Raw genomic sequence first — 22,544 nt, forward strand, 5'->3', positions numbered from 1 at the left:
TTGTAATGTAAGAAGGTTTACATAACACTTATGATTTTCTCATTTCTTCCAAAAATAAAACAGGACACTTAGGGAGGCTCCTATTTTTCAGGTTTGTGTTTCTTTGTGTTACCCTGTAGTTTCATTTCTCTGCACAAACAGATGAGTTGTGGGTGGTTCCAGCTCAGTTAGAAAAGGGGAAGTGGTGCCTTTCCATTTAAAAAATTGTAGAATGACATAAGATCATATTTACTTTTTATCTCAAAAACTATTGTTTAGAAGTAGTTCTTTAATTAAATATTTTTTTACTTTCAGTTTATTTACTAATACCATATTGCTGCATTAACTTCAATAATACTACTCATAAACCTACTATTTACTAAGTGTGTGAGGCAAATATGACAAGAAAATCATATTTTATTTTAAGCATACTTATATTTCGGTAAAGTCTCTTTCTTGCCCTGAAACCTTATGGGAATACTCAAACACAACCTGAATTTCATATAGCTTCTCTCTCTCTCTCTCTCTCTCTCTCTCTCTCTCTCTCTCTCTCCCTCTCTCCCCCTCCCCCCCCCCTCCCCTGCCCCCCTCCCCTCACTCTCTCAGCTGGATAATTTACAACTTTTAGTTTAGTAACTAGGTGTAGAACAATGATGACATCTTCATTTTCATGCCACTGTGAAGAATCTTTCTTAGGGAACTTGTCACTCAAATCAAATCTGTTTGGAGACACTCTTACTGTACTAAAAATGAACTGTTCAATCCTGTTAGTCACAATTTTAGGGATTTGATTGAATGCTAGTTGAGTCTTGTATATTTTCATCTGTTGGTTCTGCTTCACAATTCAGTGTAGTTTTGATTTGGATTCAGAAGGTTAAAGTGACAGAAAAGGGAACACGCATGATTTTCAGTTTTTGTAAAGCCACACAGGAATATCACTATTGACATCCTTATACACAGTGCACACCCCTACACAAAGTTTTGAAAGAATTCTGAAATCCAAATATGGTACTTAGGCTTCTGAAGTGCACCGGAACCAGCTTCAAATTACATACTCATAAGGAAAATGCAAACAGAACAAGTTGCAATCTTTTCTTGTGGCCATAATTCAGAGTCATCATGGAACAAACATTTTCCATATATAAATGGCTTTTGCAATCCACCTGGCATGATGTATCCCCAAGGAGCATGTAAAGATGTTACATGAGATGTTTCTTTGAGAAGAGAGTTTGCAGTTGATTAAAAAATATCAATATTATCCTCTTATACAGTATGATTATAATTTAAGTTCCAGTTTCAAAAGAACCGCTGCTCAGAATGACATCAAATTTGGTCAGAATTTTATCAAAGATGTGGAAACATGACAAAAACAAACACAGAAAAAAAACACTTTTCCCACTACATTGCACTGTAAGCATCATAATGTAAATGGATTTGATTACAAATGATAGATGAATCCCAGTACAATAGCTTTGGTGTAAGTTGCACATTAACCCCACCATACTGTTGCGATGTGTGTGACTGCACAAGTTTGGCATCCAATAACTGTGGCACTGTTAGTTAGATAAACTCATCCACCGTGGCAAGATCATACCACATTGGATGGGAAAAGTCAGTTTTTAATCACCCTGAGGCCAAAAACCTTGTAAAAAGAAACAATGACATTGGTTTTCAATTCTCCTGTGGACAACAACTACATAAAAAGTAACAAAGAAATTTTTTAACCATTGTGAGACTGCCACAAGACATAGTCAGTATACTGTCCACCATTTTCTGTCACAAGCTGCAATCAAAAAACAGCATTTTTCACAACAGATTGGAATGTCTTGTGGGTCACATTCAAAATGTGTTGCAAAATGCATGCCTTCAGTTCAGCTATGTTTGTAATCAGAGCACTGAATACAGCATCTTTTAGATAATCACACAGCCAGAAATCACACGGATTATGATTAGGTCATCTGAATGCCCAGGCTGTAGGGAAATGACAACTGATAATTCTAGCATTTCAAAAATGCCTCTGCGGGAGCTGCTTCACTGACTGTGCAATGTAGAGAGGAGTGTCTTCTTGCATAAAGCTGATCCTACCCACACATCTATGCTGTTGAAAGGTTGACTCTCATTTACCAGTGACAGTAAAGGAAACAGGATCTGCAGAACCCATCTCCTTAAAAAAAAAAAAAAAAAAAAAAAAAAAAAAAAAAAAAAAAAAAAAAATGTGCGAGCAGATGTTCTATTACTCATATTCTTCAGTTATGTGTATTGACATGACTTTGGAGATGGAAATGGGCTTTGTCTGTACACAGAATGTTCCATGGCCATTTATTATCCACTTCCATGTGAGCAAGAAATTGTAGAGCAAATACTTGTTTTACTGACAGGCCAGCATGAAGCAACTCCTGAATATAGGTAGTTTCATAGGCCAGCAATGCCATGTGTTTTGTATAATTTTATGCACTGTGCTCACAGCCATGTCCAAAGTTCAGGCAATCCCATGCACTGCGTTTTTGCACACCACCACTCTACCCCTCCGGCACCACTGTGGCCACATCTTGTACTGACGTTGGATCAGTTGTTTTCCTCCCTCTGCCACATTGCACTTCAAAAGAACCTGAACTTCAAAATAATGTGCACTTCAAAAGAACATGTCTTTCCAAATTTCATAATCATTTTCTCCAGACCCTTGGGAGACATCAGACCTTGTGGACTAGCTTTGCCAGCAGGACACAGTCCTGCATTGACACAGTCATGCTGAGCATCTCAAATGCAGTCTGAGAAACAACTATGTACCCCATGTCTTTTATTTTACATATTCTGCCACTTACAGCACCAGCTAGTTGTAAAATTTTCATAAATTTTTCCCACTAGAACTTTCTGTTGAAATTTGACATCATTCTGAGGAGTGGTTCTTTATGTACTGTGTGTTGAAACTGGAATTCTAATTATAATCACCATAATCTTATACCTCAGAGGTAAATGCAAGAGACCATTTTCCAAAACATTTTCAACAAAACACACATTTCTCTAAAAGTAATTGTATTTTGTGCTGTTGTGGGCGAAACTAATGATTTAAGTAAAAAGCCTTTCAGTGTAAGTTTCGTGGACACATTTGCCTACATTTTTCCATAATAAGTTAAATGACTGAAATACGCATAAAATTATCAGCATTGTCTAATAGTGAGCTTTTCTTTTCAAAACATTTGTGTTGAAATTAATATTTAATGAATTTATTGAAGTGTTGAATTTCATGTTTCTTTCACTCTCATCTGTTAATAGCTACCTGTGCCTACTCAGAAGTTCTCTTTAACAAATGACTTATAACTGGTTCCAGGCATGAACCTAGGGGCCCCTTTCAGATGATGATTGATCAAAAACTGGTTATCTTCCTCAATTGTAAAGCTCTTCAAAGCAGTGATGTGCGCTATGTCATGAAGGTTTTGGAAAAAAGTCTTCTTTCTTTTCACTTATGAAGTTCTGATTACCTCCCAGCATATTTATAGAATTAGTGCCATTGCTGATACAAAGCTTCTAATTTTAGTACACAAGTATATATTGTCATTGTTATTGTTGTTGTTGTGATCGTCAGTCCAGAGACAGGTTTGATGCAGCTCTCCACTCCATGCTATCCTGTCCTGTGCAAGCCTCTTCATCTCTAAGTAACTACTGCAATCTACATCCCTCTGAATCTCCTTACTGTATTCATCTCTTGGTCTCCCCCTATGATTTTAACCCCCCACACTTCCCGCCAGTATTAAATTGGTGATCCTTTGATGCCACAGACTGTGTCCTACCAACCTATCCCTTCTTTAGTCAGGTAGTATCACAATTTTCTCTTCTCCCCAATTACGTTCAGTACCTCCTCATTAGTTACATGACCTATCAATCTAATTTTCAGCATTATTCTATAGCACCACATTTCAAAAGTTTCTATTCTTTTCTTGTCTAAACTGTTTATCGCCCATGCTTCATTTCCATAAATGGCTACCTTCTAAAAGGACTTCGTAACACTTAACTCTATACTTCTTGAATATCTCTTCTTCATAAATGCTTTTCTTGCCATTGCCAGTCTACAGTTTATATCCTCTCTACTTTGGCCCTCATCAGTTATTTTGCCACCCAAATAGCAAAACTACCCCTTAAAGTGTCTTGTTTCCTAATCTAATTACTTTAACATCACTTAATTTAATTTAACTACATTCCATTATCCTTGTTTTGCTGTTGTTGATGTTCATCTTATATCCTCCTTTCAAGAAACTGTCCATTCTATTTGGCTGCCCTTCGATGTCCTTTGCGATCTCTGACAGAATTACAATTTTATCGGCAAACCTCAGAGTTCTTATGTCTTCTCCCTGGACTTTAATTCCTACTCCAAATTTTTCTTTTGTTTCCTTTAGTGCTTGCTCAATATACAGATTGAGTAACATCAGGGATAGCCTAAAACCCTGTCTCACTCCCTTCTCAACTACTGCTTCATTTTTGTGCCCCCTCAACTGTTATAACTGCCATCTGGTTTCTGCCTCACGTGTTCGTACATTTCTCCGGAATCCAAACTGATCTTCCCCGAGGTCAGCTTCTACCAGTTTTTCCATTCTTCTGTAAAGGATTCATGTTAGTATTTTGTAGCCGTGACTTATTAAACTGATAGTTCAGTAATTTTCACACCTATCAGCACCAGCTTTCTTTGGAATTGGGATTATTATATTCTTCTTGAAGTCAGAGGGTATTTCACCTGTCTCATACATCTTGCTCACCAGATGGAAGAGTTTAGTCATGGCTGGGTCTCCCAAGGCTATCAGTAGCTCTAACAGAATGTTGTCTATTCCCGGAGCATTGTTTTGACTCAAGTCTTTCAGTGCATTGTCAAATTCTTCATGCAGTATCATATCTCCTCCTCATCTGCTGAACTCGTTGGCATATAAACTTGTACTACTGTAGTGGGTGTGGGCTACAATAATGCACTCACTATGCTGTTCATAGTAGCTTATATGTGTCCCTATTTTTTTACTCGTTATTAAACCTACTCCTGCATTACCCCTATTTGATTTTGTATTTATAACCCTCTATTCACCTAACCAGAAGTCCTGTTCCTCCTGTCATTGAACTTCACTAATTCCCACTATATCTACCTTTAACCTATCCATTTCCCTTTTTAAATTTTCTAACCTACCTGCCCGATTAAGGAATCTGACAGTCCATGCTACGATCCGAAGAATGCCAGTTTTGCTTCTCCTGATAATAACATCGTTCTGAGTAGTCCCCGCCTGGAGATCCGAATGGGGGACTATTTTACCTCCAGAATATTATACCCAAGAGGACGCCATCATCATTTAACCATACAGTAGAGCTGCATGCCCTCGTGAAAAATTATAGCTGTAGTTTCCCCTTGCTTTCGGCCCTTTGCAGTACCAGCACAGTGAGGCTGTTTTGGTTGATTTTACAAAGCCAGATCATCCAGACTGTTGTCCCCGCAACTACTGGGAAGACTGCTGCCCTTCTTCAGGAACCACACATTTGTCTGGTCTCTTAACAGATACCCCTCCATTGTTGTTGCACCCACGGTACGGCTATCTGTATTGCTGAGGGATGCGAGCCTCCTCACCAACAGCAGGGTCCATGGTTCATGGGTTCATGGGGGGGGGGGGGGAGAGAGTATTATGAACTGAAAACAAAGACACTGTATTTGCTATGATCACAAGCTTCTCGCAAAAGAGAATGACTGTGGTGGTGGTCCGTGCTGGGTCATAAACATGTTCCATAAGTACTTACATTCAGCCTGCTCTGACCTCTCACTTCCTGGCCTGTGGTCACTGACTTGTCATGCCAGCGTGTTAATGTGATACTTTCTAAGAATTCATTCAGCTAAGGAAATCAAAGTAAACAACTTGTCCACATAAAGCAATCAATACTTGATATTTTTTCTGGAAATTTATCTAAAATCCATATAGCATGTGCAGTTAGGTAAAAAAGGAATGATGGGCAAGGAAAAATGAATGATTGCCAAAAAGGAATATCACCAGTGAACTAGTCCCCAAAGATGAACGAGTACACGCATCTCTATCATATGCACATCCTGGAAGGTAAATGTTGAACAATGTTGATATTCAGAATTGTCCAGCATCGATAACATCCAACTCCAAGTGACAGCCCTGCTTTTATAACACAACTTCCTGCAGAATCAGCAGGTGGCGAGGGTGTCGGCACATGCGCATTCAAGGAATTGTCATATTTTCCTTGAATACACATGTGAAACAGCTGATCATCAAGTTCCAAATAGCTCTGGCTAGTTCCATGTTGTTCCAACAAGCAAAAGTGATTAGCTAGTAAGTTGTGATAAGACATGTCTTTTTGACATCTGCATCATATTTAGCTGAATCAGCTCGAATGCTTGTGCACTTACACATTTCAAGAATCAAGAATTTTATTCACCATAGATCATTTTACAGTGATATTGGCTTTATCATACAGGATGTACTAGTACATACAGAATAATAAAATAAACAAGTGTCAGTACATTATAGAATACATTTCAAGCATGGCAGTGTACCAAATTACACCAGGATAGCTTCTAAAAGTTAATGCAATAAGCTATACTGTAATCTAATGTAATATACTATTATATTGTTTATTGTATACACTATGTAATTACACACGATTAACCACAGCACACAATAATATGTTTACTACAGACAACCTTTAAATGCTAATATCCTCCTCAGGCATCTCAAAGAATTCTTTAATGTCATAGAATGGATGATCTGAAAGCCAGCTGTACCACTTAATTAAAAAAAAAATTATAATCATAGACTGAACATGAATTGGCAGTTTATTGGACATTTTGAGTGGGTTAACTTTGTGGGAATTTCCTGTTCTTGCTAATCTTTCGCATGGTATGTCTAAATTACTCTTAGCCCTGGTGTTGTGTTCATGTATTTCCCCTCTGGCAATAAATTCTGAAATATTATTATTAATGTAGAGTACAGACACATAGATGTATAAATTTATAATTGTGAGTATTCTGAGTCTGGAAAAAAGAGGAAGACAGTTCTTGATGTTAGGGGAGTGCCCCTATATAATCAGACCATGTGAAATATGTGACTGGAATAGCCCAAAGTATGTCACCCTAAGGTACTCTAAGCTCACTACCTCCCTTAGTTTCAAGATAAGGTATGCCACCCGAGATATTTTTTCACATATGTGATTGACATGTTCCTCCCAATAGAGTTTAGAGTCAATGTGAATAGCTGAGCGTTTTACTGACTTATTGCCTACTTCGTTTGATGTTCCCATTAAAAGTTGTTGGGCTTTATCAGGATTGCACAGGAGCTTATTGGCTGCAAACCAGTCCAGGGCCTTATCAAGTGTTTCTTTTGTTATTTTATTCAGATCTGAAATGTTCTGATGTGTGGTAAGTAGTGTTGTATCATCAGCATAACACATGACAGGGTGGGCTATGTTTTTAGGTAAATCATTAATAGCTACAATGAAGAAGAAGGGTCCAAGGATAGACCCTTGTGGTACACCTGTGCTGATTTCCATTACGCAAGAATTTACATTTCTGACTGAAACAAATTGTTTTCGGTTACTTAAATAAGAATTTATCACAGCTAAAGTGCTCCCTCTCACCTCATAAAACTCTAGTTTCCCCAGTAGTACGTTAACAGAAATGCAATCGAAAGCTTTGCTTAGGTACCGGTGCTTACGCATTTCAAGGAACGGGAAGCATAAGATCAAAGGCAGGTTTGTCCTTGAGATATGCACATACAAGGAAAATATAATACATCTTCATCTATACTTCACAAACCACCTTATGGTTTGTTGCAGAGGGTACTTTGTATATCACTGTCAGAATTTCAAATGCTTGTCACCTCCTCGCCTCTGAACTTTGTGGTTACATTGACTGGCTTTATAGCAATAACTATAATTTTGCAGTGAAAATTACCTACCTATTTTGTTAACACTGCTGATAAGTGAGTCCTGCACTCTGATAGCAGAATTAGATTGCCAGCCAGCTGTGGAGCTATTGTTCTCCATCGCCAGCCAAGCAAGCAGTCATTGCTGTGCATTTTCTTTTCAGATCCTATACTTTTATCCCCACATGTAACTATAATTTTGTTGTAGGTATTAACCACTCAACAAAGTTATTCAATCTGTGTCTGACAACTTTTCGAGGTAATTGGATGTGAATGTTGTCTTTATTAAAGCATTATATGGCTTTACTTTATGCTACTGTCATTTAATGTGCCACTAAAACATGACAAGGAGTTGTGTAATCTGTAATGTCTGTGAGAAATGTTGTCAACTAGTTATCAGATTAATTAAATTTATGGAAAATGGTTATAACGTCTTGTGAAAACATTAAAGCCATTTGCAGACGTACAAATCTAAAATGCACAAAAGTGTATAATTTTTAAAAGCAGCTATTTTGAGAAATAATAAAATGGAATATGATGAGCAACTGCCTCATACAAATATTCATAAGTTTAGACAGTACCATCCCAAGCAATTCTTCCACTCTTGAATAGCACGTGGGAAATCTTTCCATGTGAGCTCTGGCTTTTCTTATCAGAAATAAAATGTTTTCACATTTGAAGGAGAAAGTTGATGATTGAAATTTCATGAAAAGATCTCATCACAAGAAAAGGCCTTTTGTTTTAATGATTGTCCCCCAAATCACTTGTCATATCTGTGACTTTCTCTCCCTCTCTCTGTATCTCTACCTCTAATCTATTCATCTATCTATCTATCTATCTATGGAATGTTTCCCTCTATTATATCCATATCTATCTATCTTGTGATAGTGGAAAACTAGCTGCACTTTGTTGAACTTTTTGTGAATTCTATCTGATAAAGATCCCATACCATGCAGTAATACTTCAGAAGAGGATTGACAGACATAGAAGAGGCAACCTCTTCAGTATATATCTTGCACATTCTGAGTGTTCTGCCAATATAACATAGTCTTTGATTTGCGTATTCCACAAAAATTTTTAAATGATGGTTCCAGTTTAAGATATTCATAATTGTAATCTGTCAGTATTTAGTTGAAATATAAGCTTAAAATTTGTGTAATTTATCATGTAACTAAAATCTTTTAGTATGGTACACACTGGAGGACCTTCCACTTTTTATTGTCCAGAATTAACTGTCACTTTTTGCACGATAGAGGTATCTTGTCAAAATCATTTTGTAATTCATTTTCACTGTCTGATTACTAGACTGTGGATAACAGCATCATCTGCAAATGATCTATGAGTACTGTTCAGATTGTCTCTTACTTGATTTATATAGATTGAGAACACCTGAATAACTACAACACTTCACTGGAGAACTCCAGATATAATTTCTGTTTCACTTGATGACTTCTCATCAGTTACTAACAACTGTGACCTTTCTGACAGGAGGTCATGAACGCAGTTACACAACTGAGGCAGTACTCCATAGAGAGGTAATTTGATTACAAGATAATACAGTAACTGAAAATAACATATACAAAAGGCAGAGACTTCATAAGATACATCTTATCTTTCTGTGGAGAAATAGGCAATGGAAATGCAATAAGAAAATACCATATCATAACATACTGCTTTGAAGGCTGTGTAGTTTGGAGAGTGAAATTATACATATAAGCTCAGCAAAAGCAACTGCTGGAACATGTACACTAAGTAATATGCTTGGCTTTGAGCAGGCGACCAGCCTCAGTGGTATTGAAACATGCATATCTGTGTGTGTGGGGGAGGGGGGGGCCCACATGCAGTAAGTGTCTGAGAATGCTACTTTTACCTTTAGCTCTTTGCTGATGGGCTTAGGATTTCGTCTCTGTTCCAGTGCTTGAAGGTTTATTCTTGACATCAGGGAAATTTAGTTGGATTTTACTTGGGAAGCTGTGTGTATTATGGGAGATTTTCACAGAGTGTGTGTCATTGCAGAGAAATGAGAGGTTTTGTGAGAGGTGATGTGACTCTGGCAAAAGTCAGTTAATTCCTAACAAAACCACTGATAGACTGAAAGAGCAAAATGTTGAGTCATGTCATGAGTTGCTCAGAAGTTACTATGCCTTCAAGTTTGTTGCACACGCTCTTGGAAGGTTCTTAAATTTTCAGAGGGACATGAGATGGTAGTAACTTGCAACATTTGTAGGAATTGTGGTTGTATTTCAATTTTCTGAAGGGGAGGTTTAAGGTTTTTTTTTTTTTTTTTCAAAGTTATCCTTGTCTAGTGACAAACAATGCAATGTTATTATTATTCCATGGCACTCTTGGATTAGATTGTCAGCCTAATAGATGGGAGGAGGAAGTATTCAACTAATAAGATTTGTTAAAATGAAACTGAAGTGCGTAGTTTTGTGTGTCAGACTCTCATACTTTTGAACTCTTATCCTCAGCCTTTTTTCTGGTGGCCAGAAGACATTTCTAGAGACTAGCTTTTGAGGCTAAGAACAGAGGATGCAGGATCTCCGTGACATGCTGTTGATCCACCAGTGTTCCGTTAGTTACTTCCAGCCATGACCTGAGGTCATAACTGATTTCTTTCTGCACCATGATGTCAGGAGTGACACTACTGTGCCCCTCTGAAAAATTGGATGAGTTGAACATCTCTCCAGGTTGCCAACATTCTTGCTAACAAAGACCCTCTGAGACAGTGCAGAACCATGAGTGATTGCTGAACAGAATGCAGTACCATGCATCAGGAGTCCATGCTTACCGCTAATGCCCCCACTCCAAACTCAGCCATCTGTGTAGTGATATTAATGGCAATTCCCTAATCTCACTGCTGCTACTATCTGACCATTGGTGTGAGATGATACAGAATGTTGCAGAGTGTCCATTACCTGTTCTTGGATAGCAGGTGCTGGTGTGAGAGGGTTAGGCTGCACTTGATGTGTATTACTGTGATCCTCCCATGTGGTGTTCAGACATGGTTGGCGGTAATCTTGGTGAGTATGCATTTCCTCATGTCCCCATGCAGTTTGGTATCAGGCCTCTGTCACTTCAGCATACCTCATAAATCTGTATATTCCATGATTTGAGATCCATAGTGAGGCTCCTTTCAAACTCAGTCTGGCACTGGTAATGCCGTCTCATATAAGTGTGCAGCATTTCCATGTGTTTCACAGTGATCACTCAGCACATGATGATGTTCATGTCTCTTATATATACTACCAGGCCTAGTAACAACACTAAATCTAAATAATACTAATGCTCTCCAGTGAACATTGTATATGTCACATAGAATTGCAGCTCTAATCATTCACATATCTGCTGAGGGCATGTAGGTGTACTATGTTACATTGATATCCAACCATGTCTAGTGGGCACTATATATATTTTTTTTTATTTCTGTCAGGCAGTCTGTTTAATAGTCAAACTCTTCCACTGGACTCTGCTGCCACAACCCTAGAAACAGCCAATCAAGTACCCCTAAATGGTTTATAACTATTGCCAAGGATACCCAAATGAAGTGGCTACATGCTATTTACTTTCTGGTAAGTCTGTGAAGTGCAAAATGTTGTCACATCAACAAAACAGCACAATAACCTCCAATATAATGGCTGTTCACCACACTTCATGAGTGGGGCAAACAAAAGACTATCTAAGTGTGTTGCAGGTAATTTATGAAATAAGTTATGGAAATGCTGTGTTTGTATCAGGATGTTCATGTTATTTTGTCCAATTCGTATATTTTATCCAGTATGTATAATGCATGTTTATGCTCATGAAGAGAACAATGGTTTTTGTTTTATAAATTAACCTAAGTCTGAGAGAGGCTTTGCTTCAGTTCATTTTCTGAAGTAATGAATTTTTTAAATATTTCATATTCTCCCAATTTTCCAGAGAGAGAGGCAATACCATGATTAAGACAGTAAATTTGTAAAACTTCCTGGCAGATTAATACTATGTGCCAGACCTTGACTCAAACTCGGGACCTTTGCCTTTCGCGGGCAAGTGCTCTACTATCTGAGCTACCTAAGCACAAATTTGTACTTAAAGGACTTGGTTCAATTCCCTGTCTTTCAATACAACTTAAGTTTTCCATGGCCAATACTGGGAATGATCTGTTAATTAGGATATACTCACTTTTCTCCCCCAGCATTCATCTCTCATGATGCTGATCTTGATGGAGTGCTAAACACTTCCTTGCCAATTTGATAATGTGTAGAATATAGTTTACACAATTTATATATACCTTCACAATAAAAATTTCATGTCACAGAACTGATTCATCTTCTTGATTATTAATTTTACAAATGTTAAATACATCCCAAAGAATGCAATAAGTTTGCTTGTACTTAAGTTGAGTAAAAATTTTCTGTTTCTGACATTTTATGTTAAACTTTTGTATGTATTGATATAAACGTTCTCTTCTCTTCTTCTTTTACAGACCTGTACAGTCAAGTCAGATACGAACAAATTATCGTAATGAATTTTCTCATGCTTTGGAGCCTTGGGTGGGGAAAGGTGCTTCTGGTACACAACAGCAGCAACATTCACAACACCAAGAAACATCAGGAGAAGGTAGTGCAACCATTATGCATGTCTGCTTATCACACAGTATTATCATGTATACGAAAAGCTCAAATTAATATTTCACAAAAGCTTTGAGTACCATTTGCATCTTCTTGAAATAAGGAATATAATACCCACAGCATTTCCTACATTCTCAGATTGATATTACACTATCCGTCTAACCTGTATACAAAAATTGTCCATCCTGACACCATTTCTGGTTTCAGCCTCAGCTAATTATTCATGCCTCACTAACTCCTCCTAATTAATTTATGTGATGGATATTTCTTAAGCTATCTAAGTGAGAGTTACCTGGATTAGTAGTCATGTCATCAGTAAACTCCTTTACAGCTGATTAATTTTTTGGTATTGGTTTCACAGTTTCATTCTTCTTAACGATAACATTTTTTTCCTGGGCCTGTAAATACGTTTATTGTCCACATTTGCAATTTTGACTCTTAAGCCATTTTCAACTGGATGCTGCCATACCACACCCTAATTAAACTTATGTCTAAATGCATACATGCAACAGCACAGCACAGCTTTTGAAATACATTTTTCTGGTGTTTGGAATCAGTGAGTGGAATAAATAAAGAAATGCAGTTAGTGTTAAAGAAAATACTAGCTCACTCAAAAAAATTGATGAAGATTCATGCAATAAGGAGGAGGGAGATATAGAAGTGCATTGTAATGATTTCTAATAGATGCTATTCAGATTATTAAGTTTCAGGTAAGATGATACAGTTCTATTTCTTATGACCATCATTGCTAAAAAGAATACTGTGTTAAATGTATGATGCAAGACTGTCACCTGTGAAAAATCACATTTCAGGTTGATAGGGATATGCAGGATGTACTGAATGGAGAATATATCCAAATTGAAAACCCAAATCATCATAAGAAAATATAAGTATGACATAAGGGTTTAATGTTCAAGGCAGAATATTTTGTCTGAGAGCACAAGCTGAATTCTAATGTTGTGATAACTGAATAGCTACACTGAAGAGCCAAAGAAATTGCCTAATATTGTGTTGGGCCCACAAGAGCACACAGAAGTGTCACAATGCGATGTGGCATGGATTCAACTAATGTCTGAAGTAGTGCTGGAGAGAATTGACACCATGATTCCTGCCGGGCTGTCCCTAAATACGTGAGAGTACGATATCTTCTAAACAGCACGTTGCAGGCATCACATATATGCTCAATAATGTTCATATCTGGGGAGTTTGGTAGCCAGTGGAAGTGTTTAAAATCAGAAGAGTGTTCCTGGAGCCATTCTGTAGCAATTCCAGACATGTTGGGTGTCGCATTATCCTGCTGGAATTTCCCAAGTCTGTCGGAATACACAATGGACATGAATGGATGCAGGTGATCAGACAGGATGCTTATGTACATATCACTTCTCAGAGCCATATCTAAACGTACCAGGGGTCCTATATCACTCCAACTGAACATGTCCCACACCATTACAGAGCCTCCACCAGACTGAACAGTCTCCTGTTGACTACAGGGGCCATGGCTTCATGAGGTTGTCTCCACACCCGTACACATCCTTCCACTTGACAGAATTTTAAACAAGGCTCATCTGACCAGGCAACATGTTTCCAGTCATCAGTAGTCCAATTTTGAAGTTGACAGTCCCAGGCGAGCGTAAAGCTTTGTGTCATGCACTCGTCAAGAGTACACGAGTGGGCCTTTGACTCTGAAAGCCCATATCGATGATGTTTCATTGAATGATTCACACATTGACACTTGTTGATAGCCTAGCATTAAAATCTGCAGCAATTTGCAGAAGAGTTGCACTTCTGTCATGTTGAATGATTCTCTTAAGTCGTTGTTGGTCCCGTTCTTGCAGGATGTCGAATATTTGATGTTTTAGTGGATTCCTGATATTCACAGTACACTCGTGAAATGATCGTACAGCAGAATCCCCACTTCATCACTACCTCAGAGATGGCATGTCCCATCACATGTGTGTTGACTATAGTACCACATTCAAACTCGCTTAAATCTTGATAACCTGCCATTGTAGCAGGAGTAACCCATATAACAACTGCGCCAGACAGTTGTTGTCGTATACAGGTGTTGCCGACTGCAGTGCTGTATTCTGCCTGTTTACATATCTCTGTATTTGAATATGCTTGCCTATACCAGTTTCTTTGGCACTTCAGTGTATGAGAGAGATTTGAAAATATTTGACAATTATCTATGAAGTGACAGAAAATTTTGTTTAGTAGGGTGACTCCAAGCATGAGCCTTGTATTGGTTTTCTTTAAACATGGTAATAAAAGTAAGTTGCAGCTATATCTTAAATGAAGAGAGCAATGACGGAAGATTAGGAACATAAGATTTAATGATGGAGAACAAGCTTGGTTTGGGAAAGGATATGAAAGGAAATTGGCTTTGCCTTTTTCAAAGACACCATTCCAGTATTGCCTTAAGTGAGTGAGGTAAACCACAGAAGACCTCTACTGGATGGCCTCGTGTAATTTGAACTGCTGTCCTCCCACATGTGAGTCTGATGTCTCATCACTGTGCCATCTCACATGGTATCTTAAGTCACTGGCACGGATAAAAGTGAGTATTTCACAATGATAAATATTATTTAATTAAAAAGTGACTATGGCCCAGCCCAGATCCACCCTGACCAGAGGATAATTTATGAGGACTCTATACAAGTTCTCAAGATCATTTATTAATGGATAAGTTCTGTTACATATGGATATATGGCCACAGCATGTTTTACATACCTTTCTTTTAAAATGATGGTTGTTAAACACATAATGTTGTGTTGAAAAACCCTTCCATTGATATTTGTGCAATTTTCTATGTGACTGACACTTTATATGGATAAATGCATAAATCCTGCACAATGTTTTTTGTATCAAGGAGCTGACTGCATGGTAGGTACTGTGTTTGTGAATTTAAGATCAAGCTTCATGTGTAAAACATTTAAAAATTATGTTTGCAAAATCTGAAGCATAATGTGAAGTACTTATGTTGCTATTGTGTGATTGAAGAGGAATCATAGACTGACCAGTCTTCAGAAAGAAAATTGGTCTCAAATAATTGGTTGCTGAAAGTAAATGTACACCAAAAACGAAAAGTTAAAAAAAAAAAAAAACATTTTTGAGATATCGTTAGAGAAATATTGTGACAACAAGCAGGTCCATTTTTCCACATGCCACCCATCTGCTGTGACAGATGGACTAGCATCGAGCGGATGACATGTCAATCAGTGCACGCAACATCACAGAGCACGCTTAGCATCAAGCTGTAGTATAACTCCCACTCACCCCTTTGCCAAGCATGGGGTTTTCCCCAAAAAGCCACATGGCAGCAGGCATTATTCTCAGCAGCACTTCCTGCAGAGATGCCTAGCAACACGCATGACTGAACACACTCTCCCAATTTTGTTAGTGATTGCAAAAATAAGTTATTTTGTGTGATATCAGACATTTAGTGGCCTGTTGAGTTCTATGTAGGCACCTGTATGACTGCACTGGACAAGGATGAATTAGAAATTTATGGACTAGGAATGATTAATAACTGAGTGATTTGATGGAACAATTTTTAATAATTTGTGTGTTAAGGCCAATTAACTACATTGATCTTGAAAACAAAGAGATCATTTACTATAGATGTAGTAAGAAACCATTCTCCAACATGTTAGTCCAGAGCATTTTTAATATTTCTCACTTCAGTGAGAGACTTAGCTGTTCCACGCCAGCGTTGATTTCCAAACTAATGAGATTTTCAAGTTACATATTGATTCCTGTACAGTGCCAAAGGTTTGCTTATTCAAAATGAGGCATGAATCATTATTACCAGCATAGAAGTGATCACTGTAATTTGCAATGAGATCCTTTTTTTTAAAATTGATTTTTTTTTTAAATTAAAGGTTCATTCAAATGAAACCTGGTCAGTGCATCTAACTTTGGTTAACACGTAAGGTGGCACCATGTAACTATGGGTATGGTGGCTGGCACCATCTATTCTTAGAGAGAATGACGTGGGTGCACCATTTTATGTTGCGTAGTGTCAGTGTGGTTTCACACTGAGGAGAAGGTTGTCACACAGGTTATCGTCCACTACTGAACATGCAGGCGAGTAAGCAGGAACAACGAGGAGCGATTCGATTTTTGGTGGTGGAGGGAGTTGGAGGTCGTGAAATGTACCGATGGATGTAGGCTGTGTATGATGAGTACCATCTGAGTCATTCAAGTGTGTGGAATGGCGCAAATGATTCCTTGAGGGGCTTGAGTCACTGGAAGACGATGCTCGTCCTGGACAGGCTCATCATGTCATCACATCGGAAATGGTTGTGGAAGTGAGTGCTTTAGTCTTGGACAACTGCAAAATCACTGTGGATGAGATTCATTTGTTACTGGGTATTAGCGTGGGCACCACCCACACCATAATGCATCAACCCTTGAACTTACGAAACATCTGTGCACAGTGGGTTCCCCACCGTCTGACTGCCGAAAAGTGCCATACTTGAATGGCGCTGTCTTTGAGTCATCTGCAACATTATCATGAAGAGAAATACAACTTTCTGTTGTGTATTGTCACAGGTGAGAAAACATGGTGTCACCATTTTGATCCGGAAAGCAAGCATCAGAGCAAGCAGTGGGAACATGCAACTTCACCACCTCCAAAGAAATCAAAGGCTGTGCACACCAGATCTGGTAAGGTCATGATGTCCTTTTTTGACCACAAGGGCCCACTGCTTGTCGAGTTCCTGGAATGGGGAACCGCCATCAATGCCCAGCGTTATCAAGCCACTTTACTGAACCTTAGACGAGCCATCAAGTCTAACCACCAACACATGTTGTCCAATGGTGTTATCCTCCTGCATGATAATGCCCACCCACATAAGGCCAATGTGGTGAAGACAACATTGCAGCAGTTTCAGTGAGAAATGCTGGACCATCCACCGTACAGTCCCAACCTTTCACTGTGTGACTTTCATGTGTTTGGACCTCTAAAACAAGCCATTTGTGGATATCGATTCGCAACAGATGACAAAGTGTGTGACTGGGTCCAGGCCTGGGTTCAACAGTAGCCGACTAGCTTCTTCAAGGATGGAATCGACAGGCTAGTGTTGCTATGGGATAAATGTACCATTTTTGAGGTAATAAAATCATTACCATTACTTTACATTAGTGATCGGGTTTCACTTGAATGCCCCTTCTATATTTAGCAAGTGGTTACATGTGAAGTATGTCTTGGGCCATTTCGCTGCGTCTAGTCCTATGTAACGTTTATTTGGAACAGATTAGTTGGTGGAATATACAACCATTGCCACACTAGTAATCTTGCCCATTCCCACACTGGTGATCTCGCCCAAGCCACACAGCAGACAGCTTACGAACTTAGCATCATGGGCCAAATCCAGAATGAATCTGAAACTGGCTAACCCCTCTGTTTGAGCTTGGCCCCAGCCAATGGCCAGACCCCCTGCCCCCCGCGCCCTGGCCCCCACCCCCCTGAGATAATGGAGCCAGTGGCTGCGTTTCACACATTCGTGAACCAACTTGTGCCAAACGGCACCACCACTGTGCACATCCTGCCTTCCCCCACCCATCCAGCTCATGGCACAGTCCGCCTGCCGCCTTTCAGTTCTCGGGAACCCTGGCTGTAGTTTGCCTCTGCTGAAAAAATTTTCACAGGCTCTTCAGTGATTAGTGTATTTTACTTCTGATGAAGGTATATTTAGATATAACGAAACTGTGGTCAAGGATTTTAATAAATCTTAATCCTGCAACTGTTTGGCTGTTATCATTTACCGTGAAGAATTTCAATAGTTGCTGTTTTAGCCATGTTTAAAATCTTGACATTCATGACTGGCAAGCACCCACCTTGTGTGTGACACGCGCATCCCCAACCCCTGGCCTGCAGCCGCTAGCAAGTCTGCCTGCCCAGTCACGCCCCCCGCCCTCCAACTAGTAGTGACTGAGATGACCCTGGTTGCAAGTGGCTTGTGCTGGTATCATGAGGTATATAGCAACAATGCTACCAACTGCTGGGCACCCTGTGCACGGCACCCAAACTCCGGCAGCAGCCACCAGCAGGTGTGCCCGGCTGTTCCGAGGTGCTGCAATGCCCCTTCATGTGCGATTGTTGTAGCCTACTCTCCGCAACACCCTACCTCATTGACACTGGCTCAGACCTATCCATCTACACCCACCAGTTCCTGCCTGTTGCTTGATGCCGTCCACCCTCACCCCTCACTCATCACGCCTGCAAATGGCTCACCAATCACCACTTACTGTTCGTACAGCTGTTCCATTGACCACCGCCTCAACAGAGATTTTGCATTGACCTTTAGTGTGGCCAACATTACACACCCCATCCTTGGTGAACATTTGATTGCCTACTACAGTCTTCTCCTCAACCTGGGAAACTGCCGTATCATCAGCAACACTTTCCATTGCTCCCTACCCTATGACTGCTGCACCACCACCCATTTTGCCACTAGACACTTATCCTATTCTGGCCCCTTTTGCCAACTACCTCTCTGGATTCCTACTCCTCACCCACCATTCCTGCTTCCTCCCCCTCCCCCTCATGATGTATGTCACAATATGGTGCACTACATTCCAGTGTCTCCAGGCACCTCAGACATCTGCCATCCTGGCACCTCCCACTTGTCAAACAATGGGCTGCGCAAGCTGAAATCAAGGCAGCCATAACTGCAGGGGTGTTACACATCTCAAAAAGCCCCTGGGCTTCTGCCTCCACCTTATCCCCAGGAAGGACAGGACTTGGCATCCACGCGGTGACTTCTGCACCCTCAACATAAGAATGGGTCCCAACCATTATCCATTTCCACTATTGTGCAGGTACAGTGACAACCTGTTGAGTGCTACTATGATCAGAAAACTAGACTGTGCAAAAGCTTTTATGAAAATTTCACTCATCCTGAAAGATGTGGGATAGACAGTGATAATCTTGCCTTTCAGTCCATTTGAAAGAGGATTTATGCCCCTTGGGCTTTGTAATGCTACCCAGACCTGGCAGCATTTCCTTGATAACCTCGGTTTGCTTTGCATACTTGGATGATATCCTCATTAACTCGCATAACTCAGTGGAACACCGTCTCCATCTCCAGGAGGTTTCTCCCACCTCCAAACAACAAGCATGAGGTTTCCACTAAAAAGCCACTCAACAGCAGGCATTCTACTCAGTGTCCATTCCTGCAGACATGCCTAGAAATGCACACAATGGGACATGCTCTTCTGATTTTTCTTAGTGGTTATAAAAATAAGTTTATTCTTGTGATATCAGACATCTAACAGCTTGCTGAGTGATCAATTTAGGTTCAGTCCAGAAGAGAATGAGTGAGTAAGTCAGCTTGGTAACATATAGCAACATAGTTGAACACAGCATTTGCCTATGGAAAGCTGGCAGTAGATAAAGTGCTCTAAGTGATTTCATGTATTCAGAAAAACATTTGCCAGGGGCCGTAGATTACATGCACAAAGCATCTGATTATCAGAGTTCACTGAAGTGAACTGATGGCGCAAATTGCATTCTAAACCTTGTATCAGTTGGCAAAAAGTTGACACGGTAACATACGTGTGCACCCACTGTGTGATGTAGGCCACTCTGTGAATGCACTGGACATTGATGATATTAGAAATTTATACACTAGAAACAATTAATAACCAAGTGAATGGATGGACCATACCTGCTGAACGATATTATTCTCTAAACAATTTTTAGCAATTTTCACACACACCACCTGTCTGCTGTGACAGACAGGCTAGCACACAAAATCGCAAATTGCGTGTAGCATCAACCTGTAGTACATCTCACACTCTCCTCTTTGCCAAGCATGAGGTTCCCGCCAAAAAGCGACTCAACAGCAGGCATTCTGCTCAGTGGCCTTTCCTGCTGAGTTTCCTAGGAATGCACACGATGGGACATGCTCACCAGATTTTTCTTAGTGATTATAAAAATAAGTTTATTCTTGTGATATCAGACATTTAATGGCTTGATCCTGAAAACAAAGAAATCAGTTATTATAGACATTGCAAGAAACCATTGTCCGACAAATGTAGCCAGGAGCATTACTAATATTTTCGTTTTACCGTGAGACTTAGCTGTCCCATACCAGTGTTGAGTCAGAACTAATGGGATTTTCGGATTACATATCATTCCATATACAGTGACAAACATTTGATTATTCCAAATTAGGTAGAGATTATTACTATCAGTGTCAAAGCGACCATTTTTTTTTTTTTTTTATACGTAGTAAGTTGTGAAATGTGACATATGTCCTGGGCTGCTCTGTCTCATTCATTCCTACCTAACATTTATTTGGAGCAGATTAGTTGGTGCAATGTTCAACTGTTCCCACAAGATAATAAAGTGGATCTTACACACACACACACACACACACACACACACACACACACACACACACACACACACAAACAATCATTCTTACAACAAAATGCATGAGCCAGCTTGTCAAATAGTTTCCTATCCATCGTATTCTAGATTTTTGCTATTCCTGACCAAAAAAATGGCTTGTAGAGAAAGAATTTTTAATGAATAATGAGGTCACTGTGCTGTAAATGAATATTATTTTGAGCTTTAAATAAATTTATTTTTTGGTGGAATAAACAAATTGAGTATCTCTGGAATAAATGAACTGAGATCAGTGGAGATTATATTGCGACATCTCCAATTTGCATTTTAGGAACAAAATATTATTTATTATACTTTTTGCCAAATGTATGGTATCAGTATGCCACTATAATTAGCCTGCAACTTCTTTCATTAGTGTGAAACATCTGTAGCTGCATCTAAAATTAAGAGTTCAGTCTAATTCATTTCTTTCCATTTTCTATGGCTAATATTTGTAACAAATTGCTATGAAGTAAAACATGTTAGTAGGGTACAAATGTTACATATTTTCTCGCTGAAAACATGGCCACATGTTAGTCACTTATATAATTGTATTTTTACTTTAATATCACACTACTGGCCATTGAAACTGCTACACCAAGAAGAAATGCAGATGATAAACCAGTATTCATTGGACAAATATATTATACTATAACTGACATGTGATTACATTTTCACGCAATTTGGGTGCATAGATCCTGAGAAATCAGTACCCAGAACAACCACCTCTGGCCGTAATAACGGCCTCGATATGCCTGGGCTTTGAGCTTGGATGGCATGTACAGGTACAGCTGCCCATGCAGTTTCAACACAATACCACAGTTCATCAAGAGTAGTGACTGGCGTGTTGTGACGAGCCAGTTGCTCAGCCACCATTGATCAAATGTTTTCAATTGGTGAGAGATCTGGAGAATGTGCTGGCCAGGGCACCAGTAGAACATTTTCTGTATCCAGAAAGGCCCTTACAGGACCTGCAACATGTGGTCGTGCATTATCCTGCTGAAATGTAGGGTTTCGCAGGGATCGAATGAAGGGTAGAGCCACGTGTCGTAACACATCTGAAATGTAACGTCCACTGTTCAAAGTGCCATCAATGCGAACACGAGGTGACCGAGACGTGTAACCAATTGCACCCCATACCATCACGCTGTGTGATATGCCAGTATGGCGATGACGAATACACACTTCCAATGTGCGTTCATTGCTATTATGCCAAACACAGATGCGACCATCATGATGCTGTAAACAGAACCTGGATTCATCCGAAAAAATGACGTTTTGCCATTCGTGCGCCCAGGTTCATCGTTGACTACACCATCACAGGCACTCCTGTCTGTGATGCAGCATCAAGGGTAACTGCAACCATGGTCTAAGAGCTGATAGTCCATGCTGCTGTAAACGTCGTCGAACTGTTCGTGCAGATGGTTGTTGTCTTGCAAACATCCCCATCTGTTGACTCAGCGATCGAGACATGGCTGCACGATCCATTACAGCCATGCAGATAAGGTGCCTGTCATCTTGACTACTAGTGATACAAGGCCATTGGGATTCAGCACAGCGTTCCGTATTACCCTCCTGAACCCACCGATTCCATATTCTGCTAACAGTCATTGGATCTTGACCAACGCGAGCATCAATGTCGCGATA

General features: G+C 39.6%; 1 protein-coding gene across 1 annotated transcript in view; it reads left to right on the forward strand.

Annotated features, from left to right (window-relative positions):
- Positions 1-22,544, forward strand: part of LOC124556534 — a 487,563-nt gene that overhangs the window by 282,469 nt on the left and 182,550 nt on the right. The window contains exon 8 of the mRNA XM_047130488.1: positions 12,355-12,488. Within this exon, the coding sequence (XP_046986444.1) occupies positions 12,355-12,488 (134 nt within the window). The remainder of the gene's footprint in view (positions 1-12,354; positions 12,489-22,544) is intronic.

This window comes from Schistocerca americana, chromosome X (assembly GCF_021461395.2).
Source record: "Schistocerca americana isolate TAMUIC-IGC-003095 chromosome X, iqSchAmer2.1, whole genome shotgun sequence".
NCBI lineage: Eukaryota > Metazoa > Arthropoda > Insecta > Orthoptera > Acrididae > Schistocerca > Schistocerca americana.